This window comes from Macrobrachium nipponense, chromosome 14 (assembly GCF_015104395.2).
Source record: "Macrobrachium nipponense isolate FS-2020 chromosome 14, ASM1510439v2, whole genome shotgun sequence".
Classification (NCBI taxonomy): domain Eukaryota; kingdom Metazoa; phylum Arthropoda; class Malacostraca; order Decapoda; family Palaemonidae; genus Macrobrachium; species Macrobrachium nipponense.
Genome location: NC_087207.1, coordinates 19,621,223 through 19,642,410, shown reverse-complemented (window position 1 = coordinate 19,642,410; position 21,188 = coordinate 19,621,223). Strand labels below are relative to the sequence as shown.

At 37.7% G+C, this 21,188-nt stretch overlaps 1 protein-coding gene across 7 annotated transcripts in view; it reads left to right on the top strand.

The window, feature by feature from the left end:
* The window catches only part of LOC135226364 (methionine adenosyltransferase 2 subunit beta-like), a 28,606-nt gene extending 10,482 nt beyond the window's left edge, over positions 1 to 18,124 (top strand). Inside the window, exons 1-6 of one of the 7 annotated variants that reach the window (XM_064265835.1) lie at positions 3,044 to 3,065; positions 5,064 to 5,175; positions 5,683 to 5,870; positions 13,335 to 13,487; positions 15,200 to 15,390; positions 16,911 to 18,124. In XM_064265835.1, coding sequence (XP_064121905.1) covers positions 5,069 to 5,175; positions 5,683 to 5,870; positions 13,335 to 13,487; positions 15,200 to 15,390; positions 16,911 to 17,156 — 885 coding nt within the window. In that variant the 5' untranslated portion in view covers positions 3,044 to 3,065; positions 5,064 to 5,068 and the 3' untranslated portion in view covers positions 17,157 to 18,124. The other 6 variants (XM_064265832.1, XM_064265833.1, XM_064265834.1 and 3 more) reach the window with 6 other exon arrangements.
* The last annotated feature ends 3,064 nt before the right edge of the window (positions 18,125 to 21,188 follow it).

The following is a 21,188-nucleotide window of genomic DNA, read 5'->3' as shown; positions in this document are numbered from 1 at the left end:
TTATCCTAGCGCGGGAACTCTTCTGTACAAATGTTAAATAATGAAAAACTCATTTAAAACAGTTAGGCTTAGTAGCCACCGTATGGAACCCTACTATAAATAGTATAGACTTCCTAACTAAGCTTGTACGGAAAAGCCTGTCTGACCCTGTTTTGTGTCACTGGCTGTTAGTAAGTCACATTATTTAAACTTCCCAGTGAATGACTTAACCGCTTAAAACCCTTGGCATCTCGAATTAGTAATTTCATAAGGTATTCGTTACTCTGGTTTTTCAGCTTACACTTAACCATAGAAAACATCTGACGTTGAATTACATATTCGCTAGTCCTATGTGGCCTAGGGTTCTTGGGCAGCATTTATGAAATAGTTATCTGTATTACATCAACCTTCAACCTACATTACCACTGTATATTAACAGTGTCAACAACTCGGCAACTGCCAAAGAAAGCATACTATCTTAAAACATTAACAATAACGACCAAGGATAATCATATTTAGCGATTTAGCTTACCTACAGTAGGCTTACTTCCTGTGGACGTCTTTTCCTGTCCATCTCTGAAGGTGCTCCGCAAGGACCCACAAATCCATTTTGGAAGATATGTTAATGTCATTTGGTGTACTCCATATTGGCAGTCAAATCTACTTATACCACGTTGGAAAATAAGACAGCTTTTCTTGAAAATGGCATTTTAAGGCCTCCTGTCAAATGGGCGTTCTTATACAGTTTTGGGGCTGCAATTTGACAGCCGCAAAAAGACAATGGAGGGGCAACTTGGCTTTAACCTAACTGTAGCTAGTTTCGTAGACTGCATTAGTTTAAGTCCATTATTTCAATTCAAAGCCACCAATTTCTCTCCAGATTGGTTAAATTAGACTTCAGACCACCTGTAGCTAGTCTCGAGTCGATTAAATTCGTTGCCAGTGTAAACAATCATTTAGTCCTTTATTTCAGTTCAATGACCTCAATCTCTACAACCGGCTTAGTTTAGACTTCAGACCTCCTGTAACTGTAGCTAGTCTTGTGCAGATTCAATTTGTTGGCTGTATTAATAGACAATCACTCTATTCCATTATTTCATAATTCAAAGACGCCTTCATCAAGTCACAATCACTTAAAAACCCATTATTTTACCCCCAATCAAACTGACAGCTGAGCTGACACAGTCTCTCTGAAAGGACTATAATGGACTAAACCTCTGAACCAATCAGAGACCACCAGCATGCCCCTAAACTAGAGATAGTTGTTACGCCTTCTCTCATTAGCTGAAACTTAAGCAATCTGGTTAGTTATGCTTGTCACGGTTTCTCCAATTGGCTGGTAACAGGCAGCTTTTAAGTCAAGATACGGAACTAGCAAACAAGATAATATAGTCAATATCAGCTGTAACTCCAATACAGTCATTTCTGTAATTTTAAATAAAAAAATGCAAAAAGTTTGTTAAGGCATTATTTATTTAACAAGATGATATTTATTTATCTATTTAAAAATAATTTTAAAAAATGCTAAAATTACTAACAGATGTTAATATTTATGCATAGAATGTTGTATTAGGAATGAATACAAAGAAATAGACATAGTACATTCTTGCTAGGCGTATTTATTATTGTTATTCCCAAACCACACCACAAGTCCATTGACTCAACTAACAAGTGTCCACAGTTTCGTTGAAATAAAAATAAATAAATAAAAAACAATGAAAAGATAAAAATAGTACAGAGATAACGAAAAATGGGGAAAAAATCACACAATAAATAGGGAAACTTATCATCAGTCATATGATTTGGAGTTTTGAAAATGATATATAAAGACAAAGTTGAGGGAGAAAGATTGAGAAATAGTGGGTCTATTATCTACTACAGGTGCTGTGGTCGAGCCATCAGAATTATATTGAGAGGAGTTAATGCATTGTTGCGGGTTTATACAGATAAACTATGATATAATAGTCATCAAAGTCAATAACGGATCTCTCTCTCTCTCTCTCTCTCTCTCTCTCTACTCTCCTCTCTCTCTCTCTCTCTCCTCTCTTCTCCTCCTCTCTCTCTCTCCTATTTTTTTTTTTCTGCCTCTCTCTCTTTCTTTTTTTTTACTTGAGACGAGCTTTTGTCTGGAGCTGCCACACATCCTCTGGACTAGAAGCTGAGGGTAATGGGATAGTTAATAATAATACTAATAATAATAATAATAATAATAAAAATAATAATAAAATAATAATAATAATAATAATAATAATAATATAATAATAACTAAAAATAATAAATAATATTAATATTAATATTATTAGTATTTTATTATTATTATTATTATTATTATTATTATTATTATTATTTATTGATTATTATTGATATTGATATGAATATTATATATTAATAATTAATAATAATTAATAATAATAATAATTAATAATAATAATAATAATAATAATAATAATAAATAATATAATATAATAATTAAATAATATAATTAATATATAATCAACACTGCATAAACTGGTATATTTCCCGACTGGCCCAATAAAATAAAAAAAACGTATATTTATAAACTAAAAGGGCGCTTTTTTGTTTTACGTTTACAAGTAGGTAGATTTGATAGGCTTGAATACATTTCTATAGATAAGACTGGGTTAAAAATGCATTATTATTATTATTATTATTATTATTTATTATTATTTAGTATTATTATTATTATTATATTTTTATTCAACCAAATTAGGATAAATTTGTAAGTTAGTTCTAGATCAAGAAGGGTTTTTATATACGAAAACCACTACTGTCTCTCGCTCACCTTTCAAAACAAATTTATCTCCTACAACAATAGAAAAAGTCTTTGCGGTAAAAGGTATAATTGTTATAATTTGGCTAAACTAGGATAAATATATAAACTTTGATTGGGTAAAGGAGGTTCTTATATATGAGAAATGAATATGAGCAAATAATCCAATAGATGAGAAGTGCCGTTACAAAGTCAACTCTGCTTTCGACGGTCCACTGCCACTCTTGATTTTCAAAACAAACTCCTCTTCTATAAAAAAAAAAAGGTACAGAAAACGAAAGCTGCTGACCAAAAGGTATAATTAGAATTATTTGATACATTTATGTTAAATTAGTTGAAAATGGTCAGGTCAAAATAGATTTTTAAAGGGCTTTTATATGTAAAAACTACGGATATCTCATAGGGGCCGACCAACTAGACTTTTCAAAACAAACTCTTCTCCTTCTATAAAAAATGCTGCAGGAGAGGAAAGCTGTCAACCAAAACGTAGTATTATCATTATCTTACCAAATCAGGTTACATTAGTGAATTTTATGGGTCAAAATAGCTTTTGAAGGAGTTTTATATAAAAAAACTATGATCTTATCTCTGGAGTCAACTTACATGCATAGGTAGTAGTAGATAAGATACTAGCTTTTCGCCCCAGGCTTGACAACTCGGTAATGTCGGAGTTATTTGTTTGTTTTTGTTTATTTAACCAATTAAACCCCAACAACAAACCAAAAGTGAATAATTTAAGCCAAATTACATATGTATATGTATATTCCACACCCTAACGCAGTATAACACGTAGCTAGTATTCTACACGGACCAATACAAGATAATCCAGACAATCTTGCGAACACCTGCGACAGATGTTACATCTGTTGTCAAACAGTGTATCTATTTTTTTTTATCCATGTGTGAATTAATCACATATAGCATCTGTACGACGAACAGGTGCCGGCCGGACTTAAATACTGCACCTGTATAGCCTAACAGAGGGGTAAGGTTAGCCAGCCTAGGCTAAAGGAGGATAGTAGGCTATTCGAACTGTTTGGCTGTTAGTGAGAGCACAGACTTCAAATACCCAATAGCAGTAGTATAAGCAAATAGCTAAGGTAAGCCAACGTCAGATATCCTTGGATTGAGGTAGGATTGAAGGTAATCCTACAGTTTAGGGGTCCAAATTCACCGTGAAGTTTTCTTTCCTATTTTTAATTGCTTTGTTTGACGGATCAGCAAGCAAAATTATACTTGCTGAAAATGAGCAATTTAACTGTTTATACAGAAGCAGAGATTTACGATTTTCCCACAATTCTATGGTGGGGGTTGGTCCATATCCCGTAAGACATGCTTTTGTTTGTTTATGTTCACCCTTTATTCACTTTGTTCTTTTACAATCTCTGCTTCTGTAAGCAGATGAATGCTCATTTTTTTATTGTTTCCATGATTCAGTAAATACTATTCAATAAATCTGTGTGCTGATCTTGATTTTATGTAATGCGGTGAATTTGGACCCCTAAACTGTAGGGTTACCGGAATGAAAACTGAAGGATTTTGCTAGCCTAACCTAGGATATATATTAGCCTGTGTGAGGTGGAGCCTAATCTACCCTATAGCCTATACAGTTTATAGATGTTAATTATGAAGTATAAATGTGCATAGGCGATAACTACATTTGAAGGTAGTAATTCTACAGAAAAGCTCCACTGGGCGCTGTGTTTAGTACCAGACCCTCAGGGATGAACATTAAAACATGAAAAAAAGATGGTCAGTTGCTCAAATTATTTCTGAAAGTATCTATAAATTTCTATTGTAAATTTTTCTGATTGTCTCTGTAAATTTCTCAAATTTTCTGTAAATTTCTTAAATGATCTCACCTGCACAGCATTATATACATCCTTTTCCATACTGTTAAGTAAAGCAAATTAAATTAATTAATGATATATCTGTTTGGAGCTCTTCTGTAGAATTGCTCAGTTAGCCTACATGTGCAAGAAGGTTCCCCATGACTATGATACCCACAGGTCGTAGGATACCTTAAGGAAGGAAACTTCTGCTATAGAACTTTCTTACTAACAATAACCTCTGGTCAGAATGGAAAAGTGCGCCATAGCCATTTCATGATTGGTTCGTTTCCTGTAGGGTTGTATTTTGTATTTTAATTCTTTGTAACCACAGGAAACCAAAGGAAATCAAAATTGTAGCAAATCAGTAAGCTCTGCTTTTCCATTTTTGACACTGGAGTAGGCTAGTCTGAAAAGATTCAATATATTTTTCTAATTTTATTTTTTTTGAATTCTCATTTCAGGAATAATGTCGCCAAAAGTTTTAGTTACTGGTGCCTCGGGCCTTCTTGGTCGGGCGATTATGAGGATATTCAAAGAAGCTGGCTGGGAAACTGTGGGACTTGCATATTCCAGGTAGTACTGAGAAGAGTGGAACTACCTCTTCTTTTGCTTACACTTAACACCTAGTAAAGTGTAAGAAGTATTCGCAATGTTCTTGCAGCTTTTCTTCTTTCTATCGTCCCGATGGCTTGCCTAACCTTCTGGTTGTTATATTCTTTATTGGATCAACCATCATGTCAATATCTTGTTCATATTCATTGTTTTTTTAGTAAATTTCCAAAATAATGCTTCCATTGTTCCATTACTCCTTCAACTTGCTACACTAAAGAAAATGTTAGCCTATGTGGCATTGAATTTAGTTATTCTTGTGGTGTGGGCAGGGGGGGAGCAAAAATAGCTTGTCATCTATCAGTGATTGCTGTTTTATTATGCCCATCTTCCATTACGAATGGGAATTGTAATTAGTTGCATTGTAAGGTGAAGAATGTCCCAGTTTTTTTTAGCATGGGGTTTCCTAAATAGTGTGGCAGTATCACTGGAATTTCTTATAATGGGACTAAGATTTTTATTATTTTCCAGGGTAGGACCAGGACTTGTGAAGTGTGACCTTACTAAACCAGAAGAAGTAAAATCATTAGTTGAGAAGGAAAAACCTGAATTTATTGTTCATGCAGCTGCAGAGCGTGCTCCAGATGCTGTTGAGAATAGATACGATGAAGTGTGCAAACTGAATGTAAATGCCTCAGGTCAGCTGGCAGCCTTAGCAAGTAAGTTTTGGATTTTAATATTTTACCTTTTGATTAGAAATATATTGATGTGATAATTGTGTGTTGAGTTAGTATGAAAAATAGTCTTTATGGAATGAAATAGAAAATTTCATACATTCAACTTACCCTGTCAGATATATACTTAGCTATAGACTCCGTCGTCCCCGATAGAAATTCGAATTCGCGGCACACGCTACAGGTAGGTAGGTCAGGTGATCTACCGTCCCGCCGCCTGGGTGGCAGGAATAGGAACCATACGTTCTAGAACCAGATTTTCTCTATCGGTTGGAATGTAAACATACGTTTTGCGGTTCCTCTGATTTGATTTCGTGTTTCATCGCCCATCGATCTTCTGGGCTGTCTTTGGAGGGAAGTACTGGGTCTTTGGAGGTTCGGCATACGCTTTTATTAACTTTTTTATGAATTTCGCTTCCGAAATTTCGAAGAAAATATTAAGTGAAACTACCGACAAATTATCGGTAGACACTCACATAGTTTGCAATAAAGGGAATTATTAATATTTATCATTATTACATGTAATAAAGGTTACAACTTATGAGGAAATATTAAACTCTAATTCCTACTTTAGGAAGTCAGAAAAGCATATAACTAGATACATACACTTACTTAGGAAGCTTTAATAGCGTTTGTGCTAACGAGCAGTTAGAGTATTAGCAGTACTAGTAGTTGTTGCATCTCATCACTCTTACTCCACAGAAACTACAAATTTATATATGCAAATTTGAAGATAATGGATGTAGCTCAAAATGCGAGCTCTTAAAAGGTAAGAAGTGAATATAGTGTTCCCCATTGAAGTGGAGGGTGTGTCTGATCGGCTCTGTCTCGCTCCCAGGTCTAGACCTCTTCCAAACTCACAAACCCAGAGGAGAAGGAATGTCGAAAGCCGCACGGAGGTTTCAGAAAATCCCCACCGATCAGGCGTCCCCTCGGCAGACTCTGTAGAACGTCCCAGACTGCCAAGTTCGCCATTGGAAAGGCGTCCTAAAATAGTGGAGGGTGCGTTCCGATCGGCTCTGTCTCGCTTCAGGCCTAGACCTCTTCCAAGCTCACAAGCCCAGAGGAGAAGGAATGTCGAAAGCCTTAAGGAGGTTTCAGAGAATCCCCACCGTCTGGCGTCCCCTCGGTAGGATCTGTAGTAGCGTCCCAGACTGCAAGGATAGCCGTTGGAAAGGCATCCTAAAAACAGTTGTGTTTTTTTTTTTTTTTTTTTTTTTTTTCGTCATCCGAGTCTTCATCGAAGGGAAAATATAGGGTGGAGTTCTGACAGCTGTTGAGACCTTCTAAAAGATCGTGGAAATCGCCAGCTTGGGATCTAGCCCGGAAAGTTTTCCGGAAGACTATCCACCTGAGAAGAAAAGAAAGACATTTATTCATTAAATCCTCCTTCCCCTAGATCGGATACGGAGAAAGAAGACGACGCTACGAAGATCCTAGGAGAAAGGCAACAGTAGATATCTTCGTTAATAGAAGTTTTGAAGAAGGATCCTCCCAGGAGAAAAGGATCGCTTCCTTCCCGTTAGGAAATCCGGTCCGATAGAAGTCTTTGACAGCTTGGACGAGGCGGCCAGGCGCAAATCGCCGACAAGGCGAGAGGATTCTAAAGAGTCGCCTGAAGCGGCTGAAATGAGGCACAAAGCGCCTGAAGCGCCTGAAACGAGGCTCCTGAAACGAGGCGCAAAGCTCCTGAAGCGCCTGAAGCGCCTGAAATGAGGCACAAAGTGCTGAATTGAGGCGCAAAGCGCCTGAAGCGCCTGAAACGCCTGAAACGAGGCGCAAAGCACCTTAAGCGCCTGAAACGCCTGAAGCTCCTGAAACGAGGCGCAAAGCGCCTGAAGCGCCTGAAACGAGGCGCAAAGCGCCTGAAGCGCCTGAAACCTCTGAAGCGCCTGAAATGAGGCGCAAAGCGCCTGAAGCTATAAACCAGGATCTTCATCGGAGATGGAGTTAGAGCCTGATTCTGCGAAAAGAAAGTGAAAGACATTCGAGGCCTTCTCCTGATAAGGACGGGAGTTGTCGCACAGGCGGCCGTCCGCGCCCTTCTCAGGATAGTCTTAATGCAAGTAAAGGCAAGAGCAAGATCGGCTTTTTTCCTGGCGGGGACTCAAATGTCGCACAGGCGGCCGAGCCCTTGTCAGGTTAGAATCGGTACTGCTAAAAGCTCTTCACCTTACGAAAGCAGGCGCTCTCCTCCGGTTGCTCATTCTTCTCCCAACTTGATGGAAAGAAATGGAAGATAGATTGGAATTGGAAGCGACCTTTTTTATTGGAAAAAATTAGTTCATTACTAATAAGACGATATTAAAATCTTCCCCCTTCTAAAATAATGCAACCAACCATTTACAGAAAGAGTGGCAATCGTTTGCAAATTGAACAAGATTCGTACGAGCTCTCATTCATATTGATCAGAGGTCTTCAGATAATAGAGGCGTAGAATACGGCCTTATATCCAAGAGAATAAAAAATTTGAGGGATTCTCTCGATCCGAGGTTTTTCATTGCGATCTCTTTCGACTAATACTAATTCGTGTTTATGACGAAAAGAACGAAGAGGGCAAGATTTCCATTCTCTCTCTGCATCGGAGGAGGAAAGAATGTAGTAGGAAGACTTGCTGTATACGACTACTGAATGACAAGTCATATACGCATACCATAGTTGCCTTTGTGGTTCGCTACGGAATTATCTATATCCTTACAGGATGTTTCTTGGTAAGGACTTCGCTTAAAAGGTTTGTTATGACAATACCTACTCAGCTTCGGTATTTAACAAAGGTTGTTTGGCTTAAATTTGCAATATTGAGAGCTTCCTTAGGCTCGAGAATAATTTTATTATATTCCTTCATTGAATGAAGTAACTGGCAACTCAGGATGAATGCAGCCAGGCAGCGAGCAAGACGGCCGGGCTGTCATTGTGTAAGGCCAATACAGTACCATCCAGTTCTCGGTCATGAGCAGTCGGTTACATCTCTCTCTCCAACGGGATCGAATGGTTAACCGTATATTCCCCCTACAATCATGGACTTAGTCTCGAATGGAGGGGATAGTTAAGCTAACATAAATAAAATATTGTCTGCCTTTTGCTAAGAAGCTTTCAATAAGAATGATATTATAACCTTTCAATGTTCTTTACCGTAGGTAACATTATTAAAGGATTCTAACGCAGCAGAACATTATATTATATAAGCTCTTCATGCTTACGAAAGCATGGCTTATTAGAATACATGCTTAGTGAGAAGATGGATGTAGTAGAGAATTTCACTTTATAACTACGTATGGTCAAGTCTTTCGAGAAACGCACAACAACCTTTTAGAATCGAATATTGTCAAGAGAAGATGGATGAGTGGGATGGGAAACATTCTCTTCGTGGCAGAAATGGTTTCCCTGAATGGACTATACTACTTGTATAAGAGTTTTTTCCTACTAAGAACGGAATTAACATGTGTAAGGATGTCGGGTACCATAAAGGCACAGATGTTCTGGCCCATAACATGAAGAGAATTAGAAGAAAGCGCCAGCCTGGCGTAGAATCGCCAACCTGGCGCAATGCGCCAGAAGCGCTAGCCTGGCGCAAAATTGCGCCAGAAGCGCCAGCCTGGCGCAATGAGCCAAGAGCACCATCCAAGATATTTTCTCGTTTTAGCGAGTTATTAACCTAAGAGTCCAGTAGCCTCTCAGACAGCACGCTCGGTAACGGCAAGATTCGTTCCTGATTTCGTTACCCATTTAATCACTTAGGCCAATTCCACGACTCTCTCATATCGCAAAGAGCATCGAGAATCTCTTTCGCTCCTGTTCGCGTTAACAAAGAGAACCTATTGGAAAAAGAGGTTCGATGCAAGATTTTGCATGTCCGTGAGAAACCTTCTCGATCGACGATAATAACTGTTAACGTATGTCTAACATTTATTGCAAAGAGTTGTGAGAACCTGCGAAAAGTCTTCTTCATAGATCTCTTAGCAAGGTAGAAGACAAACAGGCTTCCTGTAGACTGCTCCTTTTCCTCGAACCAAGAGAGGTAGCAAATACGCATCTTTATTTATAGAAAGGGGAATAAACTTTAGTCTTTTTTCCCCTAAAATATAAATTCTTTACAGAATTTAAGATAAAGGGCTCAAGAAAGAGAGGATAATACTTTATGCCTCATTTTGGCCTTAGAGAGGTTGGATCACAGAGGTCACGTTCTTCTCAGCATGTTTTGGAAGTCTTTTCCAAGACAGTCTGAATATTCTATCAGCATCTATTATAAATGGACCTTAACAACCTCTCCACTCTGAGTCTGTCTGCGTGCAGACTGACCAGAAGTGGACATGAATGAGAGGATTTTTCAAGGTGAATGACAATAGTCATGGCCAGGACATAGAATTGCTGCAGATCGTGTTTGATGGAAGAGGAAACTGTCCTCTTCCGATACCTCTGTGAACCACATATAGGTTTTTTCTTCCTTTTCAGAGGGAGAATCACCTTTGTATTTATCTGCTATCAGAGCAGTAAAAGGCTATACTCTGTCTATACAAGGAGAATTAGAGATAGCAGAGGATTAAGATCTTCTGGGTCTTATACGATACCTCAATACGACAAGAGTAGGATATCATGTACTTCGAATGGGATCTTTTGTGGCCTCAGATTCCATGTTCGACAAGATGGAAACTGCTCCTCATCAAACTTCTTTGAGAAATTTTATGAGGGAATTCTTTGTTTCTCTTGGCCCTTAACTACCAGAAGACAAGTGAATTTTTTGTGCATTTGAATCTCGCATCAGATCAATGGAGACTCGGCAATGGGTTCTTGCCAGCATAGTATGTCTGGCAAAAGAACTAAAACCCTCTATTCCTGACTCAACGATTTCAGATAGAAGTTCGTTGCCCAGGCAGGGTACTTACGTTTTCACCTACATAGAAGAGATGGTTTAAACGTTTTTGCCTACAAAGTCTTTGGGATGCGATGAGGGCTCTAAATGCTTCCCAGAAGGTATTCAGAGAGATACAATGAAGAGCTAGAAATCAGGAATCCTCCCAATTTCAGCTCTGAGTCTCCTTCGACTTCCAAGCCCCTTCCCTTCCTTCGGACAAGGATAGGGAAGATTCTGCAACGAGGAACTCATCAGCAAGTAAGAAGAGATCTCGTTAGTAAACGGAAGGATTCAAGAAGGATCCTCCTCGGAGGAAGACTCTTATCTCTCGTACTATTAGATGTCCTATCGTCTAATGGATGTAGTTTACTACAATCACCTCCCCTTGCCGGAGAGTCCAGAAGCTCAAAGTGGAAGAATTTCTTCCACCACTTCTCCAATCTCCTGATAAACCATTGTGGAGATTCAGGACTTTCGGACAATGTAGCGCCAACCAGGCGCCAAATGCCAAAAACAGGCGTAAAAGACGCCAGAGGCAGACAGTTTCAAGGAACACTGTCATTGTCTGATGAAGAGAAAGAGGGGGGATCCTCCAACCTAGCGCAGATGCGCTAGAGGCGAACAAATCGGACAGATAAGAGTGTCCGATGTGGGCATCGCGAGACATCCTCGAGACTCTACCAAGCTCGAAGCTCTAGCAAGTGGAGAGGAGTCAGCCAGGCGCCAGGCGCCAAATAGTGCCAGTCTGGAGCCAGGCGCGAAGCTACTTCCAGGCGCGAGGCGCCAGCCATGAGTCAGGCGAATAGCGCCTTCCAGGAGCTAGGCGCCAAACAAGTGTCAGGTAGGCGCGAGGCGCCAGCCAGGCGCGAGGCGCCAGCCAGGCGCGAGGCGCCACCCAGGCGCAAGCCAGGCTCTAGGCTTCATCCAGAAGCCCTGGTCTTCTTTGAAATAAGTGTGATCGCTAAAGCACTTCATGAACAACTTGATGATTCCTTCAAACAGCTGAGAATTAAAAGCGCTTGAAGTGCGAGCTTTTATGAATTCTTGTTCGTTACATAAACAATATGTCGTGAAAGACATATTAGCTGTAACTTACGGGAGATGCAATCTCTGTTGACTTCCCTTTGCACGAAGGAGGTCAAGTTGACCTACGAGAGATCCTTCTCTCTTGGTTTTAGTGTCTACGGATACGTTGCTGGGATAGGGAGCCGACACTGATCCTTAACTAAGTGAGTTAATTTTTATGTTAACATAGTGTTTTTTATTTGGTTTGTTTGAAAGGAGTTTGGGGATAGCTCTTTTCAAACTAAGCACAAACCCTCGTGTTAGGATCAGGTGATCGGGATCGGGTTGTGCTCCTTAATTATGCCCCTAGGCATAGGTGTATTGTCATGTAAGTGGATAAGACCCCATTGGACAAATGACCATTAGATTCTGTCGAGTAAGTGGATAAGACCCCATTGACAGATCTACAAGAACTCTTAGCCATAGGTCACATCCTCGCTGAGGCTCTTGAGACGAAGCAGACTACTAGTAATAGCTAGGAAGTCGACCCTTCGTCTAAACACATAGGAACCAAGGTTTTATTTATTTATTACCTACAACGTATATTGTTTACCTGTCTAATCAGTAATTAGCTGTCTCTTACCCTCCGCCAAAGGTGCCAATCAGCTAAGTATATATCTGACAGGGAAGTTGAATGTATGAAAATGATATTGTTATTGTACAATAAAGTTTCATACATACTTACCTGGCAGATATATACGATTGAATGGCCCACCCAGCCTCCCCTCAGGAGACAGGTGGAAGAGAAAATCTGGTTCTAGAACGTAATGGTTCCTATTCCTGCCACCCAGCGGCGGGACGGTAGATCACCTGACCTACCTACCTGTAGCGTGTGCCGCGAAATTCGAATTTCTATCGGGGACGACGGAGTCTATAGCTAAGTACATATCTGCCAGGGGTAAGTATGTATGAAACTTTATTGTACAATAACAATATCATTTTAAACCATAGACTAAGTGTCAAAACCTATTAATTCATTCAGCACTGGTAGGGAAATGGAGAGTAAAATGGATTGAAAGGTATAACAGAAGAGAAACCTCGCTGTTGCAGTATAAAATAATTGCTAGGAGAGGTATGAGGAAAGTAAGATGGAAGAAGAGACTATGAACAGAGGTACAGTGAAAGGAAGGAATAGAACCACTGGTAGGGACCGAAGGGACACTGCCAAGAACCTTAAGTAATGCCTTTAGTGCAACTAGTGAAGTGTACTGATGGCACTTCCCCTACCCCCATATGTAGAATTGTCTTAATGCAAGTTTGCAGTATTTGCTAATTTTTTTTTAGAGCATTACAATATTCCTTTCAGATCTGAATGACTTCTAAGTCCCAGCACTTGACCTTTGGCCTAAATTCTATATTACATTTCATTCCATTTATTTACTTTTGAGTACTCTAGCACCAGTGAATTATGGTCGTAAGTATGGTACTGTAGTAGTATTTAAGATATTTCAGTTGGTAATGGTTTATGCATTTTTATAAGATTTATTAAGTCAAATACATTAGTAATTACAGTAGATATGTGCTATTTTCAGAAAGTGTTGGTGCCAGAATAATTTACGTCAGCACTGACTATGTTTTTGATGGAACATCTCCACCTTATAAGGCAACGGATCCTACGAATCCTTTAAACAAGTACGGGATAACGAAACTGGAGGGCGAAAAGGCAGTTGTTGCTGCAAATCCAAGTAAGTGATTTACAGTTAGTATTTTATTAGAAATATAGTAAGCTAGATTGCTCAAAAGTGATACACGCAGCATTTATTAGTTCCTTGTGATTCTGTGTACTGTATGTGATTATCAGAATGGTACAGTAATTATGAGATGTAGGTAATGTTGAGCATGTCTCTTTGAAATAGACACACTGCAGATTATATACTTTTGTATCAAGATTCTTTGTGACAACAAGAACTTTTAGTTTTTGTATCTAAAAATTGTACTGTACTCATGCAGAATGAACACTGAATATCACCTTAAGTTAAGGCTGTACAATTTTTCCCCCCAGTTAATGTCTGTTTGCTGTGAAGTTGAGACTTTGTATATGGTAAATAACTAGAATGTTATGAGAAAACTCTACCAAGTGTTTAACTGCATGCAGTACAGTATAGCTCTTTAATAATTAATCTCCATCATAAACTTTCTTACTATTCAAACCAAAAGTTTACAGATTTGAAGAGGAAATTGCAAACCCAGTTAACTAAATAGGGAGATGCTTTGGTGACACTATAAAAGAAAAAGAAGTCTAGCAAACAATTAGCTGTCAAGTTAAAAGAGCAGTAATGGATGAGGTACCATAATACAGTGTATGTGTTCATACAAATTACTGACTACCATTTCATTTAATTCCATTCTATCTTAGCTGGGTAACCTGTTAAATTGAAACTGTTGTACTGTATGCATTAGTACAGAAATATTTTGCAAATTAATCTGAGTTGTTTATGCACACCTAGCGAAGGTTACTAATTTGGGTAGTTTGGTTCCTTTATTTGGTTTCACATCTTCTCCCACCCCTTGTTCATCTTGTTCGATTACTCCTTTTTTCCCCTGTATTCCTACTAGATGGGAACCTACACCGTAACTTTTGCATTTTCCGGCTTCTTAGTTTTGGGTTGTCAACCAGTCTCCATTTGAGCATTCTGTCGGCTCTTGGATCAGATACTAAGCTAGCTAGCAGTTCTGCTATATGCCTGAACTAGAGGAACTCCTTCATTTTGACAGTTGTTAAAGAGTTGGTGTCAACTTTAGTTGCTGTGAATAAGTGGTAGCTCCTTAACCTAAAATACTTTGGGAGGTCTGGCTTTCTGATAAGTAACAAAAGCCCTATACACATCACAGGAAGTACTTTTAATATTTTCTAGATATCTTGCAGCTAACAACAATTAGACATAGTTCCTAACCTACCCTAATGTGCATGTGCTTGACACTCAGCATTCAGTTTAAGAGATTTATTTAAAAATGTAGCATGGCTAAGATGGTAGCACAGTGGAGAATAATTTCATGATATCACAGTTGATACTTTTGGGTTCATTAAGTTGAAGTGTTCCTGCTGCATTTGCCTGTCTAAGGTAATTGTTTGCTTCACTTGAACACCCCATTTTTAAAAGAAATTTTGTTTTGTGCATATAAACAGTTACCTTAATACTGTACTGAGGTACCCCTACTCACTACACTGCAAATGACAACAAACACCCACTTAACCAACTCTTGTAGTAACTTTATCTCGCTCAGATTTTCAACCTCATTTCAGAATATGTACTTTGGAGGTTGGCACAAGTGCCTGTTTAATTTGGAATAACGTAACAACACCCGAACCATCACTTCGATGATGGGCTGTTATCTTCTTTTCTTAGATATTCATTTTGATTCAGGACAAATATCTTAATAATATTTTACTTCTCAGGGGCATGCATTCTCAGAATACCACTTCTTTATGGTAAAGTCGAGACGATTGACGAAAGTGCTGTGACATGTTTATTGAAACTTGTTAAAAGTTCTGAAGAGAAGTATGTCTCTCATTACGAGAGACGATATCCGTGTTTGGTTGATGACATTGCTCGCATACTGAGAGACCTAGTGCTGCAATTAATAAAGGTAAGTTTTTCAAGATATTGTCACAGTTTTTATGAGTGAGTAGACCAATGCACTAATCAGAATATAATCTGAAGATATTTACTGAAATTGCTGTTCTCATTGGGAATACTTATGATTGAATTTGATGTTCTCTGGTTTGTTTTGCCTTTTATATACATAGTACTGTTCTTTACTCGTTAAAAAATCCTTGCATCACACCAAAGAACCTTTATATATATGCAAGAATATTTTTTTTTAAACTTTCAAGCAAGCATGTGTTAGTGTTGAAAAATTTAGGCCAAAGGCTAAGAGCTGACACCTGTGATTTAATTCAATACTGAAAGGGGAATTAAGAGTAAAAAGGTTTTAAATGTGCAATAGGAGGAAAACCTCACAGTTGCACCATGAAACATTCGTTAGGAGATGGTGGAAGTAAGATAGTAGAAAAGAGAATATGAATGACAGAGATAAGAGAGAATATTTATATGTAATAATAGTAAACAAGACAATTTTGCTTTAAGGACTAGGGATTATGTGTTAAATACAGTGACAAGCCTGATACCAACAGCCATACTACAGGCATATTGCCATCTGTCCAATCTCCAGAATTTCCCTTCAGGATCAAGTTAGGTGGCTCATGGGCTAGTACCCTAGTACCTTTGATATCCTCAATGAAGTGTAGGGACAAAGTAAGGATCTTCAGACATAAAGCCACTCTGGAAGTAGAGTAAGCTTGAATTTTGTGGAGCTTTGCCTGTATGGGTGCACCCATATCATTCTAGATCCTGAAAAATAAGGTTTGAATTTTCCTAAATTTCAGACCCAGTATTAGCAAAGACCAATAAACATTAAGATTAAGTAATGTTTGTACTTCATCTGTTCATTTTAAGTGGGACATTTTTCTTCTTTTTAATTTAACTGAAGCGTCTAGAGGGCTACCCTCAATGCACAATGCAATTTATTTAAGAAATTTAACTCAGAAATGGGTAGCTTCAATAGGTCTGATAATAGTATCTAGGTGTGTTTTTTTTTTTGTATACTCCAACATCATTATTTCAACCCAGGTGTCACACACTTAGTGCAAGCTGATGTTACTCCACTGAGCATAGGTCTCTGTACGAGGGGAAACAACAGCTCAAAGAATTTATAAGAAATATGTGAGAAAAGTTGTGATTTTAGATCTAAACCAAGTTGCAATAACAATGTACTTTCTTGATAGTTTTTTATTCTTACATCAGAAATGTCTAAAACTATTATACTGTTTCACACAGCATTAATAATTCTGCATAAAAACTGTTCTGAGAATATTTTATTTTGTTTTACCTTATTGGGCGCCTCAAATTTCTGCTGTTAAATGTTAGAACATTGGAATGGGCTGTAGTTTATAGATTTATTGTTTTTTATGACTTTTGATATCCTGAGGATGCTATCACAGTATATTTCTTCCAGGTTTTGGTTTTTGAATGTACCAGAACAGGTTCATTTTGTACAGTATTAGAATTTTGTTCTTGAAATACTGTAATGAATTTTCCTCATTCCAGGATGACTCCATCACTGGAATATTCCAGTGGAGTGGCAAACAGCGGCTCACAAAATATGACATGGCTATGGCAATGGCTCACGCCTTCTCTCTGAAACACAACATCAAACCAGACCCCAATTCAGTGCCAGGTGCTCAGAGGCCTTTTGATGCTGAGCTAGACAGATCGCGCCTTGAAAATTTGGGAATTTCTCATCACATGGACTTTGAAACTGCTATAAAGGAGTGTTTGTCTGAGTGGGTATGATTGCAAAGCAGTCCTGAGATTGTTATTGGTGTGTCTGTATATGGATGGAATTCCTAGGCTTGGTTAAGGAGTCTCCGTAGAGGGGTAGTGCCATCAGTGCACTTCACGCGGTGCACTGTAGGTATTACTAAAGGTTCTTTACAGTGTCCCTTCGGCCCCTAGCTGCAACCCCCCTTCATTCTTCTATCTTACTTTCTACCTTCTAATAATTGTTTCTTAGTGCAACTGTGAGGCTTTTCTCCTGTCACACCTTGAAATAAACCTTTTTGCTCTCAATTTCCCTTTCAGCGCTGAATGGCCCCAAAGGTCCCAGCGCTTGGAGTTTGTCGTAAATGCTGCATTCTATTGGTTGAAGGACGTATGAATTGCTGAAAGTAACGCTTCTACTTAATTACTCTGCACTTATCAGCTACATTATTATTATTATTATTCTTTGCTAAGCTACCAATTTAGACATAAGTTTTTGAATAAATCAGTTAAACTAAATATTACTTGTAAAGTACTGGTTAGTTTAGGTTAGTGACTTTATGGAATAGTTGTTGGCTGTGAGATATCCATAAAAACTTCAAGAGCAGGCTACAGTTTAAGGTGTTTGTTTCCTAACAGGCTTTTCTACTTATCAAAAGCATCTGGTGAGTTGAGATGCTGCATTATAAATGAACTTGTGATTGATATTAGTTAAAGTATAATATATTTTTGGTGTTGATTCAATCATAGTCTTCCACTATATTGCTACGCATGTTTGTTTGTGTAAGTTCAGCTCTCTGTCATGAATAACTGAGTAAGGCAAAGTGAATATTATTCTTTTTTCTTTGTTTGCCGTTGACAACACAGATGTCTACACTGATTAAACTGTTATGATTTCTGTGGGTTTAATTATAGTTTTAGTTTTAATCTGATGATGTTTTATTGTTGTTTTTTGGTAAATTTTATGTTGTTGGGATACTAATAAATAAAAAGAATAATACTGGTGTAATTTACTTATAAATAAGTTCTGCATAAATATGTAAGAAAAATAAACTGGTATATTTATCAGTCTAAAAACATTTCCAAATCACTGGTAATAGTAATCTGAAGAGTCATGGAAAACTAGGAATATTCCTGCAGGTTTGCACTGTTTGGTAACAGCAAAGAAAAACCCACAGAGCATGGTGAAAAATCTTGAAAGGAACAAAATCATTTAGGAAATGAATGTTTTGGGATGTCTGCCACAAGTCTGGTAAGTAAAAAAGTGCTTAATGAAACACGAATAGCGTGTGGAATGGGTGACATTTACAGGTTATGCACCACTGATAAAGACGCAGTAAAGATGAATAGCAGAAGCTGGTAAAGGAGTCATAATGGATCAGATTTCATGCTAATGAGTGGGTTGTGTTGCTTTGTGGAGAAGCATTACAACTGCAGGAGAAAATACATGACCTTTATTCTTGCCCAAAACAGTGACCTAACATCTCGATGGCTCACGCTCTTGAATAAGCGTATTACTGCAAACCTTTAATTCAAATAGGGAGTAAATGGAGAAACTTAATCATCCGAGGTGATAATTGAAACCACAGCCTCTTGCTCGAGGCATTGTGGGTATTAAGTAACTTGGCTCTATCCTGAAAGGTGTGGTTTTGAATCCCACCATGGAAGGTTGAATGTTTTTTAATTTCCCACCTGGATTCAAAGAGTGTAGTGATAAATGTACCCAAAATAAGTTGTGAATGAAAGTATTGTTCTGAGTCAGACCAGTGGCAACGACTAAATATATTTCATAACTTTAAGGAGTCTTGTAACTAGATTACGTAACTTTTACAACTAGCATAGATATATTTTGTAACTTTTACAACGAGTATAGTGCATCCCTTTCCGTTTACAAATACTATATAATTATGTATAGTTTAAAGTATTCTTTGGGCCTAATGGGCAAGGGAAAATCTTTTATTCACCTAAGGTAGGTCGAGGAATCCCCAGGATTACATTGGTAGCAGTAAAAATCACACACAAACACACACACACATACAAAAGAAATCCCTGTTCTGTTTCTCTCTTTCAACAAGTGTGTGACAGCTTTGATGTGGAGTGACCTATAAGGTTATATGGTTTTACTATGTAGAGACATCTACTGTAATTCAATATTGATTTTCGTTTTTATTTAATGATGAAAATAATCCTAAATCTCCCGATAAGTCTTCTAAACAATACAGGATTTGAATCCATAGTTAACCTTTGTAATTTATCTTTGTCAAAGTCAAGAAAGAATAAGAAATTCTGGGTGTGTTATTGAACAAAAAGAAAATACTGTCATCACAAGGTGCAACTTTAACCTTTGACAAACTATAATAAGAGTAAAGAATTCCAGATGTCCCATTACTGAACGAGGTTACAGAAAAAAACCATGACACAACTATGACCAGAAATGGCTTGGTACCTACATGTAATTAAGATCTCCACCAAGGTTACCAAACTAAAAACAGTCATTCCTTAGAATTAATTGATAATGCCATGACCAGAGATGGCTTAGCAACTAGACCTAAACAAGACTTTGCCCAGAATTACGACTCCTTTTAAACAACAGAACAAAAGTTTTGACAACAAAGTGATTGGCTTTCGTAAGTTTCGCCTCCTGCGCTGGCCAAGAAGAAGAAGCAGGAAAGAAGAAGAAGAAGAAGAAGAAGAAGTGCTTTTCGGACGCAGTGGTGCTTTGAACCGCCACACCTCACGATTACATTTGCATATAAATGGAAAAGCTGTTGGTTCTAGAATTCGTTCTCCGAAGAGACAGATAGGACTGACTGTCAACTGTTAACCGAAGGGGAAGATGCACAGGAATAACCACCAGTCGGGCCTTGTTAATCAAAGACCATACGATCGCTGAATGGTTATAAATGTACCACTGGTTATAAGTTGCCTGATTTTTTGTTGTTGTTGACAGGTGAATGGAAGGTATTTTGTTTATAAACAAGGCTATATAATCTGTAATTAAGGGTTGACTGTACATACATACATACATACATACACACATAGTGTGTGTATATGTGTGAGAAACCACACACAAATGTTTCTCAAAAGCTCATTCTGGGAAGAAGAAGAAGAAGGAAAAGAAATACGTGAACTCGAGAGGCCTCTGGATAAGTCTTTGTAAACTAGAAGACGTCAGATACCGGACAGAAATACATGATTTTTTTTTCTCCTTCTCCTTCTTCTTCCCGTTATTAAAGAAAAGTTCTAGAAGTTTTTTCATCATGGGGTACGGAAGGCCCGGAGATAGATATATCTACGGCATCAATGAACCTTCTTGCAACCGACAGTGCAACAGTTTTTACATTGTTTTTTTTTTTTCTCTCGCCTCTCTCTCTCGTCTCTCTCTCTTCTCTCGCTCTTCTTCTCTTCTCTCTTCTCTGTGACATTTTTCCTAACCGAAGGTAGTGCTACGAATCGGTGAAAGATGTATATATATATATATATATATATATTTATATATATATATATATAGATATATATAGCTATATATATATATATATATATATATATATATATATATATATATATATATATAGATACATACATACATATATATATATATATATATATATATATATATATATATATATATATATATATAATGTACATACCTGTTCCATATGAATATGGGTTTATTGTCTGGAAATAATATAATAATAATAAAATAATAATAATATAATACGTAATAATAATAAATAATAATAATAATAATAATATCAGACGTGACGCAATTGATTGCAAAATCAAGAAGAACAAAGTATCACTCATTGATGTCGCAATACCATGGGACACCAGAATTAAGAGAAAGAGAAGGAAAAAATGGATAAGTATCAAGACCTGAAAATAGAAATAAGAAGGATATGGGATATGCCAGTGGAATTGTACCCATATCATAGGAACACTAAGCACGATCCCAAGATCCCTGAAAAGGAATCTGGAAAAACTAGAGGCTGAAGTAGCTCCAGGACTCATGCAGAAGAGTGTGATCCCAGAAACGCCGCACAATAAGTGGAGGACTGTGATAGA